The sequence below is a fragment of the Pan troglodytes genome, chromosome 22, assembly GCF_028858775.2.
Source record: "Pan troglodytes isolate AG18354 chromosome 22, NHGRI_mPanTro3-v2.0_pri, whole genome shotgun sequence".
In the NCBI taxonomy this organism is placed as follows: domain Eukaryota; kingdom Metazoa; phylum Chordata; class Mammalia; order Primates; family Hominidae; genus Pan; species Pan troglodytes.
In genome coordinates, this window is record NC_072420.2 from 19,433,276 (window position 1) to 19,448,975 (window position 15,700).

Here is a 15,700-nt window from a genome sequence, read left to right on the forward strand (position 1 = left end):
AATATGATATATACTCTCTTAAATTTTTAAGTGTACAGTGCAGTATTGCCGGTTGTGAACACAATGATGTACTGCAGATCTCTAGAACTCTTTCAGGACTGAAACTCTGTATCAGTGAATGACAACTCCCCATTGCTTAGTACTCCCAGCCCCTGGCAACCACCATTCTCCTTTCATTTCCATGAGTTTAACTACTTTCTATGCTTCATGTAAATGAATTCATGCAGTATTTATCTCTCTGTGACTGGCTTATTTCACTTAGCATAATGTTCTCAAGGTTCTTCTATGTTGTATGATATACAAGATTTCCTTCTTTATGACTGAGTAATATTCATATATATATATCACATATCCTTTGTTCAATCATTGGATGATGGACATTCAGGTTCTTTTTACCTTTTGGTTATTATAACTAATGTTGAAATGAACATGGGAGTGCAGATATTTCATTGAGATAAATATTCAGAATTGGGAATGCTGGATCATATGGGAATTCTATTTTCAATTTTTTGAGGAACCTGCACACTGTTCTCCATAGCAGCTGCACCATTTCAGGTCTTCTCGATATCATTTGTGGAAAAAGACTATCCTTTCCCCTTTGTGTTGTCTTAGCACCCTCGTGGAAGATCATTTGATCATATATGTGAGGCTTTATTGTGGGCTTTCTATTCTGTCTATGTGTTTGTCTTTTTGCCAGTACGTTACAGTTTTGATTACTATAGCTCTGTAATATATTTTGAAATCAGGAAGTGTGAGACCCCAGGTTTGTTATTTTTTCAGTTTGTTTTGGCTATTCAGGTTTTGTTGTGATTCCATATACATTTTTGGATTTTTTTTCTATTTCTGTAAAAAACCTCCATTGGTATTTTATAGGGCTTGCATTTGATCTGTACATCACTTTGGGTAGTATGAACATTTTAATTATGTTAAATTGTACAATTCATGTATATTGTTCATACCATCAAGATGACAGCTATCATATTCTATAATTGTTATTTACATACTTAAATGTCTTTCCTAACAGAATTTATATGACTCAAGGACAGGGATTAATTCATTCATTCCTGTATTATCTAATACTTTGTAGAAACTAGTGCATGCTATTGATATAAAAAAATAATGTATCTAGCTGCCGGTATAAGAGCATAGAAGGAAAAGTGTGACAGGTTCATCAGAAAATTTAAATTTGATATTTAAACTATTTTCATTTTCAGATAATAGTTTCAGAGAGGGGAGACTTAGTGAAACCTCTATTTACAACTCCACTGTCTCATTAAAGTGTTATAATCAGAAATGTAAATAACTCCTCCAAGTGCTTTGTAAGTACCAAGTTTCTCTGAACCCCTTGGAAGGGAGATGGCTAAAAGAAACAAAAGTGTGTATGGGAGAAAACATCTAAGCCACCTTGGGCATGAGTTTGGCTAGATCATCTGCAAATGGACCCAGGAAAGGATTAAAAAGGCTAGTAATACTTAAGAGATTTAGTTTCCAAGGCAAAGCAGGAGCCCTGAGAAGTGGTCTGGCCTCTGACTCTGGCCATGGAGGATACTGAGTGAACAAGGCCTACAGGCAGGGACATGGCAAGATTGGCTTTTAGGTTCACCACCAGCAGTAATGTGGCCAATAAGGCAATCAAGGACATTCTTCACAGAGTTAGTTAATTTTTGAAAGTCTAAAAGTCATTGTTGAGAACTGTTCATTTGTGGCAAGACCTCAGGTTGATCAAACACCATACTATAATTATGGCCAGTGGGGTGGAGTTCAGGGCTGAAGTTTAGTCTTCAAGTAGTGGGGTTGGTGTTAGTGCAATGGCAGCTACTAGCAGGGCAGCATTAAAAGACAACTAAGCAGAAACTCAGATTTTTGGACCTACTGGTGTTTGCTGTAAGGCACATAAAGTTAGAATGGTGGTAGGTTATTAAAAAAAAAACAAACCCAAAGCATAAACCTATAGACTTCAGCCCTGGGTATCAGATTCAGCAGTTCCAGAGTGTATTTTGGAATGTATATTTTGAGAAGCTCCAAGGGCGATTATGATGAGCTCTTAGGTTTGAGGGCCCTTGAAGTATGATAGGTAAATGCAGGAGATGCTACACTCATGGCTACTCTAAGACATGTCTGGTAACCACCGGCAGAGGTAAGGGGATCAAGGTGAGAGAGCAGAAGATCATCCCAGACTAGACAGAGAAGGAAAGTAAAGCTAAGTTTGAAGCTGTTTAAATTCTGCCTCTGTTATGTCAGTTCAAGGACTGGGGGAGTGAGCCTGCTGGTGAGACCTTTAGAGAATCTGGAGTCAAGCTGGAATAGACAGAGATGGAAGAAATAGGCAGACTTGAGAGATGATTTCTTAACTAAAGTTCTGGTGTGCCTGGGCAAGAATATGGTGAGTGTTTTTTCATCTGATGTTTTCAAGCTGTCAATCTAAGGAACGCAAGCATGAGGAGCCCCCTAGGACGCTTTGCTTTCAGAGGACCTCTGCTTTTCCAAAATAGATATTTGGAGGTAGAAGAGACAAAAAAGTGCCGACGATTTTCCACCTCCTTCTGATTCAGAAAATTCAACTCACTTCCAATAAAACCACAGGGATTTATAAAAGTAAGATTAATTGGAGAACATAATCAGATTTTGTTATAATATTAGATATTTCAGTTACCTTCTGATTTTTTGAAGGGATTAAATTAAATTTCTTTAAATTTAATTTATACACTTTGTATTATTGTGTCAGTAGTTAATATTTTTATAGACCACTTTTATTGAGCATTTAATATGTGGCTAAGCACTTTACATTCATTATCATATTTAATAATGACCTCTTTGAACATAGTATTTAGAGATGTGGAATTCTACAGACACAGAAATTTGGAGTCAAAGAGGTTTACTTATTTGCCTGAGATCACACATCTTGATCTGATGATGTGTGAAGGTCTTGATCTGAAGATCTTAATCTGAAGAAGTTAGATTTGAACCCACACAAACTGTCTCCAATAACTATATTCTTAACTATTGGCTGTATGCTAACTGTGGTCTTAATGTAATTCAAAGGATGAGCTGGTCCTGCTCAAAATATAGTTTAATTGCATCTTAAACATTTCTCCTATATTTAATTGATCTTAAACCTTATAGAAAAATTATTGTCTTTAGTCTCATCTGATCACTATTGGGAAAGAAAACAACTATTTGGTACAATGCATCACTAATATAATAATCAGCTTTGAGAAAAAATAGATTATTTGTGTGATTAATTAAATCATCATTTTAGCATAAAGTACACTGTTTTGGGGTAACATCTTAGGTTCTTCAGGTTTTTAAAATAATCCATTTATCAATCATAGATTTCTTAAAATAGTTTCAAAAATTAAGTAATGGAAAGAAACTAAAAACAATAGGGCCATAAAATTTTTAATTAATATAGGATAATTTTTGCGTAAAGGACATTATCATTACAGCAAAAGTTTATTGTGTGTTCTGCTCATAAACCCTCTAAATGTGACCTGTCTTTATTAAGAAGTGAACTTAGCAATTAAATTATTTTTATTTGGTATTAATAAAATTTCAAAGATTGCATAAAAAATAGTTGTGTACCCAATTATGCAGATTAGTTACATTCTTTCCATTTTCAGTGAAAGATATTTAAGATTTTCTACAGCTTTCTATTGACATTTTAAATAAGTGCTAGAGTTAATATTTTATTTTCCTAATGACCAATGCTAATAGACATTTATAAATGCTTCTTTTAAGTTTGAAGTGATTATGTGTGTGTGTGTGTTTCTGCATCAGAAAAATGCTTTATATAGATATATAAACACATACAAATGTAGGTTGAAAACAATATTCTCCAACTTGGTTAATTTTTCAATTGGCAAGAATTACTTAGAACTTCCATTTTTAATTCATAGTCTTATTTTTGACACACCAATTGCATGTTATCTAGAGCAGGAAACAAAGGAAATTGTGTTTTTAGTTATATTACATATCTCTCAAGGGGCTGCACTCCAAATCGAAATAAAAAATAAAGGGATATTCTTCTTTCCTTGAACAATGCCAAGTAAGTGTGTATAGAACAATCTTTTTCTCACATCTCCTCTCTGGGATATGTCTACCTGGGTGATTAGTTATTGGGCCATTTCATACTGTTTGGCAAGAACCTGAGGCTCTGACTTTTAACTTTCTTTAATCAGCTATTATATGTCAATATAATCTATCATAAATGTAATCATCAATATCAATCATCATCAATATAATCAGAATGATTAAAATTATACTATAGGTCAGACTGGTAAACCATAATCCCATCTAGCTATTAATAGAAATGAACTAATTAGAATATAATTTTTCATAGTGAATTCTATGGAGCACTTATTCTGCATGCTCTGTTGGGGAAATATTCAGTATTTTAACAAGAAAGTTTTCATTGGAGACTTACATTGCATGTTAACATATTTAAGGCTATAAGAAGTCCTACTTTTAAGAGTTTTAATAAGTTTATTTCAGGATCTCTTATATTTATGTGAATACAAATTCTTTTTATCCTTGGAATATCCGGAAGGAACTTAAGGTGTTCCTTGTCTATGAAAATGCTTAGGTAAACTTTAAGGTAGATCAGCTATCAGCAGCCTAATTATTTTGATTATCTTCATGATTGGGTTGGTTAATTGAATTAAGAATGTGGAGGTGAAATACATATTGACTGATCCAAATGTCTTTCAAGATATAGTAAGAAAGACATGTATAGAGGCTGTTCCCTGCTCTTAATCTGCTGTAACTGAATCACACCTTTAGAGATTTCCACATGGTAAGCAGCAAAATGAGAAAGAAAATATTTTATAGACAAATGCAGAAGATGCGAAATTCTACTTCTCACGATACACAGACATACATGTATGTTGTTTGCCTGGCCGCACATGAATAATGTCCACCACAGAAAAATAAACTTGCTTCAGAACCCAATGAGATGACCCCACTTATTAGACAGTATTGTTCATAGCGCAGAATAGCTTTTTAAAAGGTTAAAAATGGTAGTATAGTTTTTTGTACAGTTTTTCAGTTGGGAGGTTTTTGCTTCATAGTTAATGAAAACAATGATTCTTTAAAAAACTACTGAAAGCAATAAGACGTTGCATCAGAAAAACGCTTTATGACTTAAGAACAGAAAAGATAAGATCTTGTATTACCGTATGATCCACTGGCAGACAACACTTGTTTCAGAAGGTTTTGGATAATGAGTAGCCTGGAAAGACCCAGATGATCCAGTTAACAGAAATCTTCCATCACAAACTGTGGCTGCAAAACGATGCCAATTAATGTTAGACAAAAACAATCTCGGGATTCAAATTGGCTGCAAAACATTTCACAGAATATTCATGGCAAAACCTGGACAAGGCTATTTTATAAAACTGAAATGATAGTAAGATTTCATGTTTGAAACCTATTAGCCATGTTCAAATACTCACACACATCATATCGTGAAATATTTTAGAAAAATTTTCTTTCTCTCTTTCTCTCTCTCTTTCTCCTTCCTTTTCCCTTCCTTCCTTCCTTCCTTCCCTCCCTCCCTTCCTTCCTTCTTTCCTTCCTTTTCTCTCTTTCTTTCTCTTTCTCTCTCTCTTTTTCCTTCCTTCCTTCCTTCCTTCCTTCCTTGCTTCCTTCTCTCTCTCTCTTTCTTTCTCTTCTTTCTCTTTTTTCCTTTTTTTTTTTTTGAGACAGAGTTTCGCTCTTGTTGCGTGTGCTGGAATGCAACGGCGCGATCTCGGCTCACGGCCTCCTGTGTTCAAGTGATTCTCCTGCCTCAGCCTCCGGAGTAGCTGGGATTACAGGCGGCGGTCACCACGCCCGGATAATTTTTGTATTTTTAGTAGAGACGCGGTTTCACCATGTTGGCCAGGCTGGTCTCGATCTCCTGACCATAGGTGATCTGCACTCCTAGGACTCCCAAAATGCTGGGATTACAGGCGTGAGCCACTGCGCCATGCCCAAAAGCATTGTCTTTCTAAACACCCTTCCCTAAGCTGCACTTTAAGTGTATTCTTCCATATTTGCAAGGAAATAAATATATCTGAATTGAAAACTGCCAGTTCAGACAAATAACTAGTCATTTTTTGTCTTATTTCTATAATTAAATTGGAGCTAGGTGAATTTCAAATATATGTACAAAGTGCTATGTTTTCTTGAAAAAGATTAGAATAAGGCCAGGAAAATGATGGTACTAGTGGCCTGTACAGAATTCCATCCAACAAATCTGTTAGTCCATCTTTTAAAGTTCATTACTCTTGCTCCTTTGGGAGATAACCAGTTCAATGTTTTCTATATTTTCATTCAATACTCCTGATTAAGCCTTTTGCTTTCCATAATTACTCATTTTCCTCTTTTGGTTTTCATAGTAGATTTATTTCATGAACCTCTCCTTAATGTCATGCATTATTAGTTGCCTTTAATTTATATCTGAATAGATTCCAACTAGATTAAAATCTTCTTGAAGGCATGAACCAGGAGCCATAACTTAGAGATTTTTGTTTTTTTCATACACTTGCTATGTATAGTATATGCAAAAATCCACCCTGATTTTCACGACTTTTAGTCTTTCTTACATTATTTTCCTTCTAGTTAGTTACTTGGTTATGTTGACACAATATTCTAAAATTATGACCCTTACAATGTGTCTTTTTCTCTGCATAGATTAAAAATTCTTCATACGGAGAAACATTAATGGAGGTTAGAAAAATCAAAGTAATATGTCAAAATTAATTTGCCGTTTTCGGAATCTGAGTGTTTAGAATAAGCTAATTCTAAACTGAGCTATGAAAAAGCTCATCGTAAAATTATAAAGTGATTCTATCAAATTACATAATACAAGCTATTTTATGACAAAATATTTTATGTATATAAAATAAATACATTAAAAATTAGATAGCAAATAGAAATCTTGATAAAAATATCATGTGTTTATTGGGTTTTTGCTATTTTTTTGGTATATATATTTTTTCAGGTGCATAAAAATTTACTTTGGTAACTTAAGTTTATTATTCAAAGTCTGCTTAAAAACAATGGCCTAGGAATTAATTCATTAGCTTATGATTTGGTAACCTGATTTCCAGAAGAAAAAAAGAACGAAAATAAGAAAAGAAAAGATAATAAGTCAAGAAGCAAGGATTAAATTCTGAACAATCCGGCACAGATCACAGGAAAGAAAGAAAAATAGTGGTTTGTTGAGTTAACTGAATTGCCTTATGCATAATGATTACTGCAACAAACAAAGAAAATTAAGGCTAATTTGTCATGATTTGAAGATAGATAGTAAAATATGTGACTTTTTAATGACTTGCTAAATAATTTTCCAGTTGTAAAAGCAAATCTCTTTTCTCACCTTCAACGCTCTTTTCCACTGTAAACCATGCCAAACAAGCAGGGCAATTAATGCCTTAGATTCAAAGACCATAAAAACAAAAATGGCATTTGCTTGCATTTTATGTGGTATATAAAGCTTTTAAATCACAGTTTGTCGAGAAATAACATGGACTCAAAGATTGTAGACAGTGTAGTAAAGTCTACTGCTATTGTAAAGTTTATATTTGAGTTACAATACTTAGGAAGCAATGAGGTAGGGTGCTCAATCTTATCAGTGCTAAAATATAACTGCCAACATTTATAGAGTGTTTACTATGTGCCGGTCATTTTCTAAAGCTATTATATATGTATGAATGTAATTTGCATAACAACTCTATGATGTTATGGGGGAAACTGAGGCACATATGGGTTAAATAATAACCATAAGGCCTCCTAGCTTACAAGCAACAATTTAAAGCAAGGCAGCCTTATTCTAGAGCATACTGTGGTATATTGCCTAATATCACAACATATATATACATCTATCACTATCGCAATGACATCACCCACTCTTTGAACTGAAAAGCAGGGGGGAAAGCATAAATAAAAGAAGAAACAGAAAATTTTTTAAAGATTTCCATCTTTTTCAATGTTCTTAAAGTTAGAATACAGATCACATTTGCAATAATATTCCAGAACAAATAGGAGGATGCAAAAGAGACACACACAGAGAGAGAAAGGGAACAAAACAAGATCCCTTTAAGCATTTGTAAAAACCTGTTTGTAAAGCTGATAAAATTTTAGTCATTTTTCCCACCTGTTCACTACGCATTTTTTTGGGAAAGGTATCAACAGCTTTGCGCTGCACAATGTGATTCATGATTTCCAGAAAGCCATGTTACGTCTCTAGTTTCAAAGATGGTTCTATGTTTGACAAACCCTCTTTCAGTTCTTTCCTGAGCACATGACTAAACTACACTTCCCCATATCCCTTGGAGTCAGATAAGGTCGTGTGACTGAGTTGGCCAATGAACGATTGTAAAAGTCACTGTGTCTATTTCCAAATATGGTTTCTGAACATATCTGTAACATTCTTCCTTTGTCAGTCAGCTGGTTGTGAAGGATCCAGTAGAGGACTCTGGGGGCAGAGAGAGTGGCAAGTAAGGAGCAGGCATCCTGAATGCCTAGAGCACAACCCTTTGCCATCTTTCTTGCACCGTGATATAGGTGATAAATAAACTGTTATTGTTAAGATTGTTTATCATAGTATTTAGCCTGTCCTAAAGAATATGATCAATTTTCCTGTTCAGTATTCTATCATGTTACTAAGTTTTAGTGGGAATGGATACTCCACAGGTCAAATTCTGCTCTAACGAGGCTCTAGTCAATTCCTGCATTCAAGCAAATATAGAGAATATTCCTAAATGTATTTAAAATAAAATTACAGTAGTATTGAAGTATTTCTAATAGCAACGCTCAGAATGCCAAAATATTATCTTTTCAAGACAGAGGCTTGTGTAAGGCACTTTCTTATACATTTTTTTCATTTAATTTCAGGATGTTTCTGGAGAACCTGATAGTGCAAATGACCATGAATGAAGCAGGATAGGTTTTCAGGAAAAAATATATGACCCAGTTGTGGATGAGTAGGATGACTAGGTGTTTAGGATTGTGACTTATTAGACTGTGCAGTGCTTTCTAGTGCAGCATCAGAAAAAAAGATCTAAGTAGAAGATAAATGAGCCTGTCAAATTATAGCAGCCATTCGATTGCACTATCAGAAATGTTGCCTGTAATAGGATGCAACACATAAGGGTAAGCACTTAGGACCCACGAAGAACTCCCTCTGCTGGCTGAATATTCACTAATTGTGTCTTTGCTCATGGCATTCAAATCTCCAGGATATATAAATCAAACATGATCTATGCTCACTCACCAAGCTGTATTATGCATATACACGTGAGGCATGCAAACTATGAGAACACTTGCCAACTTCCAAAGAGTTAAGCATTGGCTTAAAGGCTGTGAATCAGCATCTTTCCTTTTCATAGGTCAGCTAAAAAGTGAACTTTCCTGCTGATGTAATTCTAATCAGAAGACGAAAACAATTTAAAGAAATCTTGTTTCAGCTATAGTCAGCTGTAAGTGTGCAAACCTAAATAACTAAAGACTAAAAGAGGAAGTTGCATGAGGAAGACAATGTTAAGATGACTATCAATAACACAAACCAGAATTAGAGCTCACAGCTGGAGCAAAAAAGTAAACAAATCGATAAGAGAGAGAGAGAGTAAAGGTAAACTTCATATGGGAAAAATTCTCTTAAATTCGTTTTATAAATTTTTCCATGAATATAGATTGATGGACAGTGGCTTTCAGGTGGAAATAATGCTGCTGGAAGTTTGAGCTGGTGCTGAAAGTCATTAGGCTTGTGGGCTCACCATGATCAATGAATGAAGCAACTTAAAATGAATAAAGCAACTTGTACTCTTAAATTCTCTCTGGATAAAAATAGATTCATTGATTGATTTAAACAATATTATCCCACAAATAATTCGAATTTATTTACCAAAATAGATACAATACTTACTTAAACAACAACAACAAAAATAAAATCAAGAAAATGGAAAGTGACGGTGTGTAAGCTTGAGAGAGTTAGTGACATGAAAGGCTGGTCACTACTAAGGTTCAATTAACAAAAAATCTTCATGTTACTAAAAAGTAACAACCCAGTTTGACTATGTTTTTAAAGCAAATTAAGATAATTACTTCCATTCTAATACTGAGGCTCATCTCCTGAGTTTAGAGTGGCTCATAAAAATGATTCATAGCATTAAAACTTATTTTAGGACAAATTATCACACTTACATGATATTCCTATGGTTCATTTTTATATGCACTGATATTAGTTCATCATGAAAATTATGAACTCCATGAGCATAATAACAAAATAATAGGTGCAGTACATTTTTCAATTATTTGATTCATATATTTTGGTAGTTATGCCTTTTCCTCTATTTAAGGATATTGATCATCATTATATTGGCTTAAAGCCATGTGTCTAAGTTGACATACACTATTATTTTTGAAACAGAAATCAGCATCACCTTTGTTACCTCATGATGGCACACTTGCATCATATTCTCCCTGAAAAGATTTTGGAAAATGCCTGAAAGCCATAGCAAAGCAAGAACATTGCTTTCTTCTTCTTTGAGTAACTTAGTTATATAAAATAGATTAAAAATATTCTGCAGCCTGCACTTTCTTCCAATATGTTCTGAGTGTACTTCAAAGTCTGTAGTTAAACTTTAAAGGTCTGAATTTTATCCAAGAACATTTGCATCGGGATTGCTTAGTGGAAATCTCTGTAGTAGAGTTGCCTTTCATTGAGTTGGTACCGGGAAACAGACCAAATGCCTGGCTTTTAAAATGTGTACTAAGTGGATAGGTAGCTTTTAAAACTTTGGTCGTTATTAGAATATTCATCTTTAATTACTATCAAGCAAGATGAGAAAAGTGTAACAAATAATAGAAAAGTGTAGCAAATAGTAACTACGGTCTTTAACACACTTTGGGCACTAACTGTATTTATAGTCAGTTTTAAAACTGATTATAAGCCATACCAAAAAATATGCAGTTAATACTTTCTGTTAAATAAAACAAAATATCAGTTAGACTTATCCAAAGTCAGCAGTCTCCCCTTATCCACAGGGGATATTTTCTAAGACCTCCAGTGGATGCCTGAACCATGGATAGTACTGAACCCTATATCTACTATGTTTTTTCCTATACATACACACCTACCATAGGAGATTAACAGCAATAATCACTAATAAAATAGAACAATTATAACAATACTCAGAATGATGTGCAATTTTATACTTATACATTGTTTATTTCTGGAATTTTCCATTTACTGTTGTGCCCTGTGGTTGACAGCAGGTAGCTGAAACTGTGGAAACCACTAATAAGGGAGAACTACTGTAGTTCTATGTGGAAATCTTCTTAAATGTGTTACACACAGAAACAAATTACCTATTTAGATGCTGCTTTCTAGTAAACTTTTCTAAGTGGAATCCAGCTATGAAATGAAGAAATAAGTAAAAGAGTAAACATGTTTAAATCAACTAGAGCCATGCTTGGTATATGGTAACTGCTACTTAAGTGTCAAATAGTAATAATAATGGTAAAATAATGTTATTGTCATTAACACTCAAAAAATGCCAAAATATACAAATGAAACACAGAAGTTTTACTTATGAGGCATTAAGTTCTTATTCATATCTTATTTCTACTATTTATAGAACTACAAGAGGCAAATAAAAGGAACAGTCAGAATTTTAATATGGTGCTCATTGAGTTAGGTACTGTTAAAATGTTGAAAGAAAAAGACTGATATGATAGTGAAAAAACATGAAAACCATTAGTAAGAAGTGAGAATGTCTATCAAAGAAGTCAAATTAATAATAGTTTGGATTAGTTTAATATAGAGAAGAGACGAAAATTTAGCAACACCCATCCCCACGTTTATGACAGACATTGTTAATCACATCTCCCTTTCTGTAGTGATCAAATGGAATTCTGTTTAATTAATTAATATCTTTAATATTATTTATAAAGTTTAGGAAAATATTAATACAATTATTTTAAGATTTTGTATTATATTTTAAAAATAGCTATTTAAATAGCTCATTCTTCAGTAGTTTCAGGTATTTGAGATTAGAATGTGTGTGTGTGTGTGTGTGTGTGTGTGTGTGTGTGTCTACAGTGAGGGAGGATAAAACAGAAGGGGAGAGAGTAGGGGGGAGAACTTACCACACATTTTATTGTCTTCGTCAGAACCATCTGGACAGTTTACTTCTCCATCACAAAATAAATCAGCTTTTATACACGTTAGAGCATCAGTACAAGGACTTGAACCAGGCAGGCACTCTATGGAGACATTTCCTTTAAAAAATAACTGAAATTAATTTCCAATTGATGAGATATGTACAATGTTTAAATATTTAATAGGCCTTTTTGCCACTGGGGTTCTTACTTATAAGTATGTTCTTCAACTGCCACAGGAATATTTATTTCATTTGCAAATCAATCATTTGTAAAATTAGAGCATTTTAAATTTTGAAATTTCATGTGGGGCAATTTTGGAAAGCTTATCACATCATCTGCAACATCTAGCAGCCACTTCATTTACTCATAAGCTTATTATTTGAAAATATAGTGGCTTAAGTCAAGGTTTCCATTCTGTAGAGTACATTTACCAACTAAAGTCATTTTAAAGTAAGATAAGCACTTAAAATTCCCAGTGCACTGTGACATTGAACAATGAAGAAACCTAATGGCTATTCCTGTTCAGTATCTCTTTGTTCCTTGGGTCAGAGATTCTTAGGGGGTACACTGTAAACACACCCCTGCGGGGTTTCATGCCATCTTCTGGAGGGTATCCGAAAAACTTGCACCTCTCAGCCTGACTTGTCCTTCACTTGCCCCACTTTCATAAACTTAAGTGTAGAGATGCACCAAGAAACACATTTTACTTCTAGAAATTAACTTGGGAAGTTTAAGAGCAATTCTGAAAATAAGCCATATTCTTATATGCCTACAAGATAAAGACTTTAAAAAAAATTTTTAGGCCAGTGTGGAAATTTGAATACTTCTGCCTCTGAATATAACAACAATGATGGTGAAAAGTTTTGGAAATCTTTAACTCATCAGCATTTTTTTTTCTTTTTGGTTGTTGTTCTTAATCTTAAAGCCAGAACTGTACTGCCATCTGCTGGGTTTTCAAAATATGAAAATCTGAAATTTCTCCTTCTGCTCTATAAAATTAATTGGAAAATAAAAATGCCCATGTCAATGAATCTACTAAGTTACTTCTTAATTAAAAACATTTATAGATTTTTGCTGAGTCTACATACAACTAAATTAGACATTTGTAACTGGCTGTAATTAAAATGAATATAAACCAATGGGAAATTCATGGAACACCCAACATCTAAAATTATAGGACAGAGTAAAGATCAAAGCCATTCTCAAATGATAGAGTACTCCCATGTAGGAGAATAATAAATAATAATAAAAATATCATTTAATAAACTCAAATGCATATATTTGTTGATATTTAAGAGCTATTCATCAAAAGTCCTTAACCATTGAGTTATTAATCCAGAAAACACATAATATTTCATAGAATCTCATACATGCTTTATAAATAAATAAACCAAATAAAGCACTATACTTAAAACTGTGTCTTATTTTACAAGTAGCTAATAGAATTCCAAGTATTCAGCATTTCAAAGATGAATTTGGGATACAGCTAGGAACATATATCACTTTGGCTGTCCTAATGCTTCTCATGGGAGCTCCACTTCCTGATGTATCACATCTCTGTTCAGTATCTGTTGAACTCTTGATTAGACCCCAAAACCACACCAGCAAGTCATACCACTTGGACTCGACTGATCTCATGAATAATCATTTATTGACCCCACAAGTATTTATTCTGTACACATTTTTGTCATGGAATTTTAAGAGACACAGATAAAAGAATGAGTAAGGCAGAGCCTCTCTCTTTTTATGAAGCTTCAAGTTAAGTGGGGGGAAATTGTTTATGTACAAATTATATTTTAAAGAGAGATTTAAAAAGTGCTATGGGAGCATCAAAGTTTAAGCAATTAGTTTCCTTCTAAGGCAAGAATTAAAGACATTTTTACAGAAATGGTCATATTTCAATTAGTTTTTGATGTACACCTAGAAATGCACCAGGAGGAGAGAGGTATGGAATGTATTTAGTGATGTGTGAAAAGTACATCAATATATGAGAAACAGATGAGTCTCACTAACATAGATGGTGGGATGTTTATGGAAGGCATAGTAGGAAGGCAGTTTGGTACCAGATTCTAGGAAACCTTTTTATCTTTGTTAAGTGTTAGAAATACTTTTCAACAGGCGATGGCATTGGAAGATTTTACATATATCTGCAATATGACTAGTCCATGTTTCATAAAGGCAATTGTTGGACCATGTGAAACACCACTTGAATAAGACCACTGGAGAAGCAGTTTCAATGGCCCACATGAAAGATGAGGGCTAGAACTCTCACAATGGCAGAGGAGATGGGACGTGGACTCAATTACTACTTTACAGGTAAAATTGATGGGCTTCAGTGACTACATTTGCTTCTGAACAAGATTAGTGGAGGTGAAGAATGGGATGCTAAGGAATTGGCAGTTGAATTACTGAAGAGGCCATTTGGGTTACTAATGGCCATTAGTCGCAATAGTGATTATGAGATGAACAAATTGTGGGGTTAGAAACTTGAGTCTAGTTGGACGTATTTTGAATTTAAGTTGGAATATTAGGTATTGTTTTAAGTTGCACTCTGTCTCTCTCCAAACTATTTCATAAACATTCTTCAACTGACTTGGTCCAGGAGGAAACAGAAGTTTTCTGTATTAAAACTAGTATGAAAAATATGAATGTAATTCTTATGCAATGGTAGTGAGTTTTAAAATTTTTGTCAAATTGTATTTTTACTGAGTCTTCTCTCACTCTTTCATTTCCTACATGAATATATATTATTACAATTTCTAAGAAAAATCATCAATTAAAACATTAGCTGTTATACCCAGCCAGATGCCAGTTTAATTTAAATGGTTTTGCACTCTCAAACTAGAATTATTGACTTCAGTATTACTTGGTTTGTATTTCATTACTTAATTTTTGTTCTAATATTTCTTTTTTTCTAAGAAGTCTGTACCAAAGTGTGTTCCCAACAGATAATTTTTAGGAAAGGAGTTTATCAATTCTGGTTAAAGAAAAGTAAACAAAGAGAATAATAATTGATTTCATTTATTAAAAGCTAATCAAATTTCCTTCATGTTAGGCATTATTAACTCAGTGGGAAAAAGTGCACTTGTTTTCTGTAATCTATGTGGTATTTTACCTTCAGGACACTAACTTTTGACATATTATGAAAATACACCAGTAGATTAGTATTACTTGGAATTCTGCAAATAGAAGGCTTTAATTATTTATATTGTAACATGAAGAATTAGGTATACACTCAAAGGTGATTATTTCAGAGTGATCCAATGTCCAAACAATTTCCAGTTATTTGACATTAGGAACCTCCTGTGCCTACGGAGAGCAGGCTCTGTGCTAGGCATTGTGGAGAGTAAAAAGACTAAAATCCATTATTTTTTGCCTTCCAAATAATTTGTAAGAGATGTTATATACAACATGATAAATTGAAACCATGGTTTGGAAATCATAGATTTTTATTGTCCCTACAATTTGAAAAGGGATAATAGTACTTGGTGGCCAAAACTGGTTAAGACAAATTAAGCTCAAGATCCTGATAGCTTACTCAATAGGAAAAGCA

The 15,700-nt window shown here is 33.7% G+C and overlaps 1 protein-coding gene across 4 annotated transcripts in view; it reads right to left on the minus strand.

Moving 5' to 3' along the window:
* TMPRSS15 (transmembrane serine protease 15) overlaps window positions 1–15,700 on the minus strand; it is a 214,670-nt gene that overhangs the window by 90,858 nt on the left and 108,112 nt on the right. For all 4 annotated transcript variants that reach the window (XM_063803339.1, XM_063803340.1, NM_001428064.1 and 1 more), the window contains 2 exons: window positions 12,133–12,264; window positions 5,172–5,280 (listed from right to left, as the gene is read on the minus strand). In XM_063803339.1, the coding sequence (XP_063659409.1) occupies window positions 5,172–5,280; window positions 12,133–12,264 (241 nt within the window). The remainder of the gene's footprint in view (window positions 1–5,171; window positions 5,281–12,132; window positions 12,265–15,700) is intronic.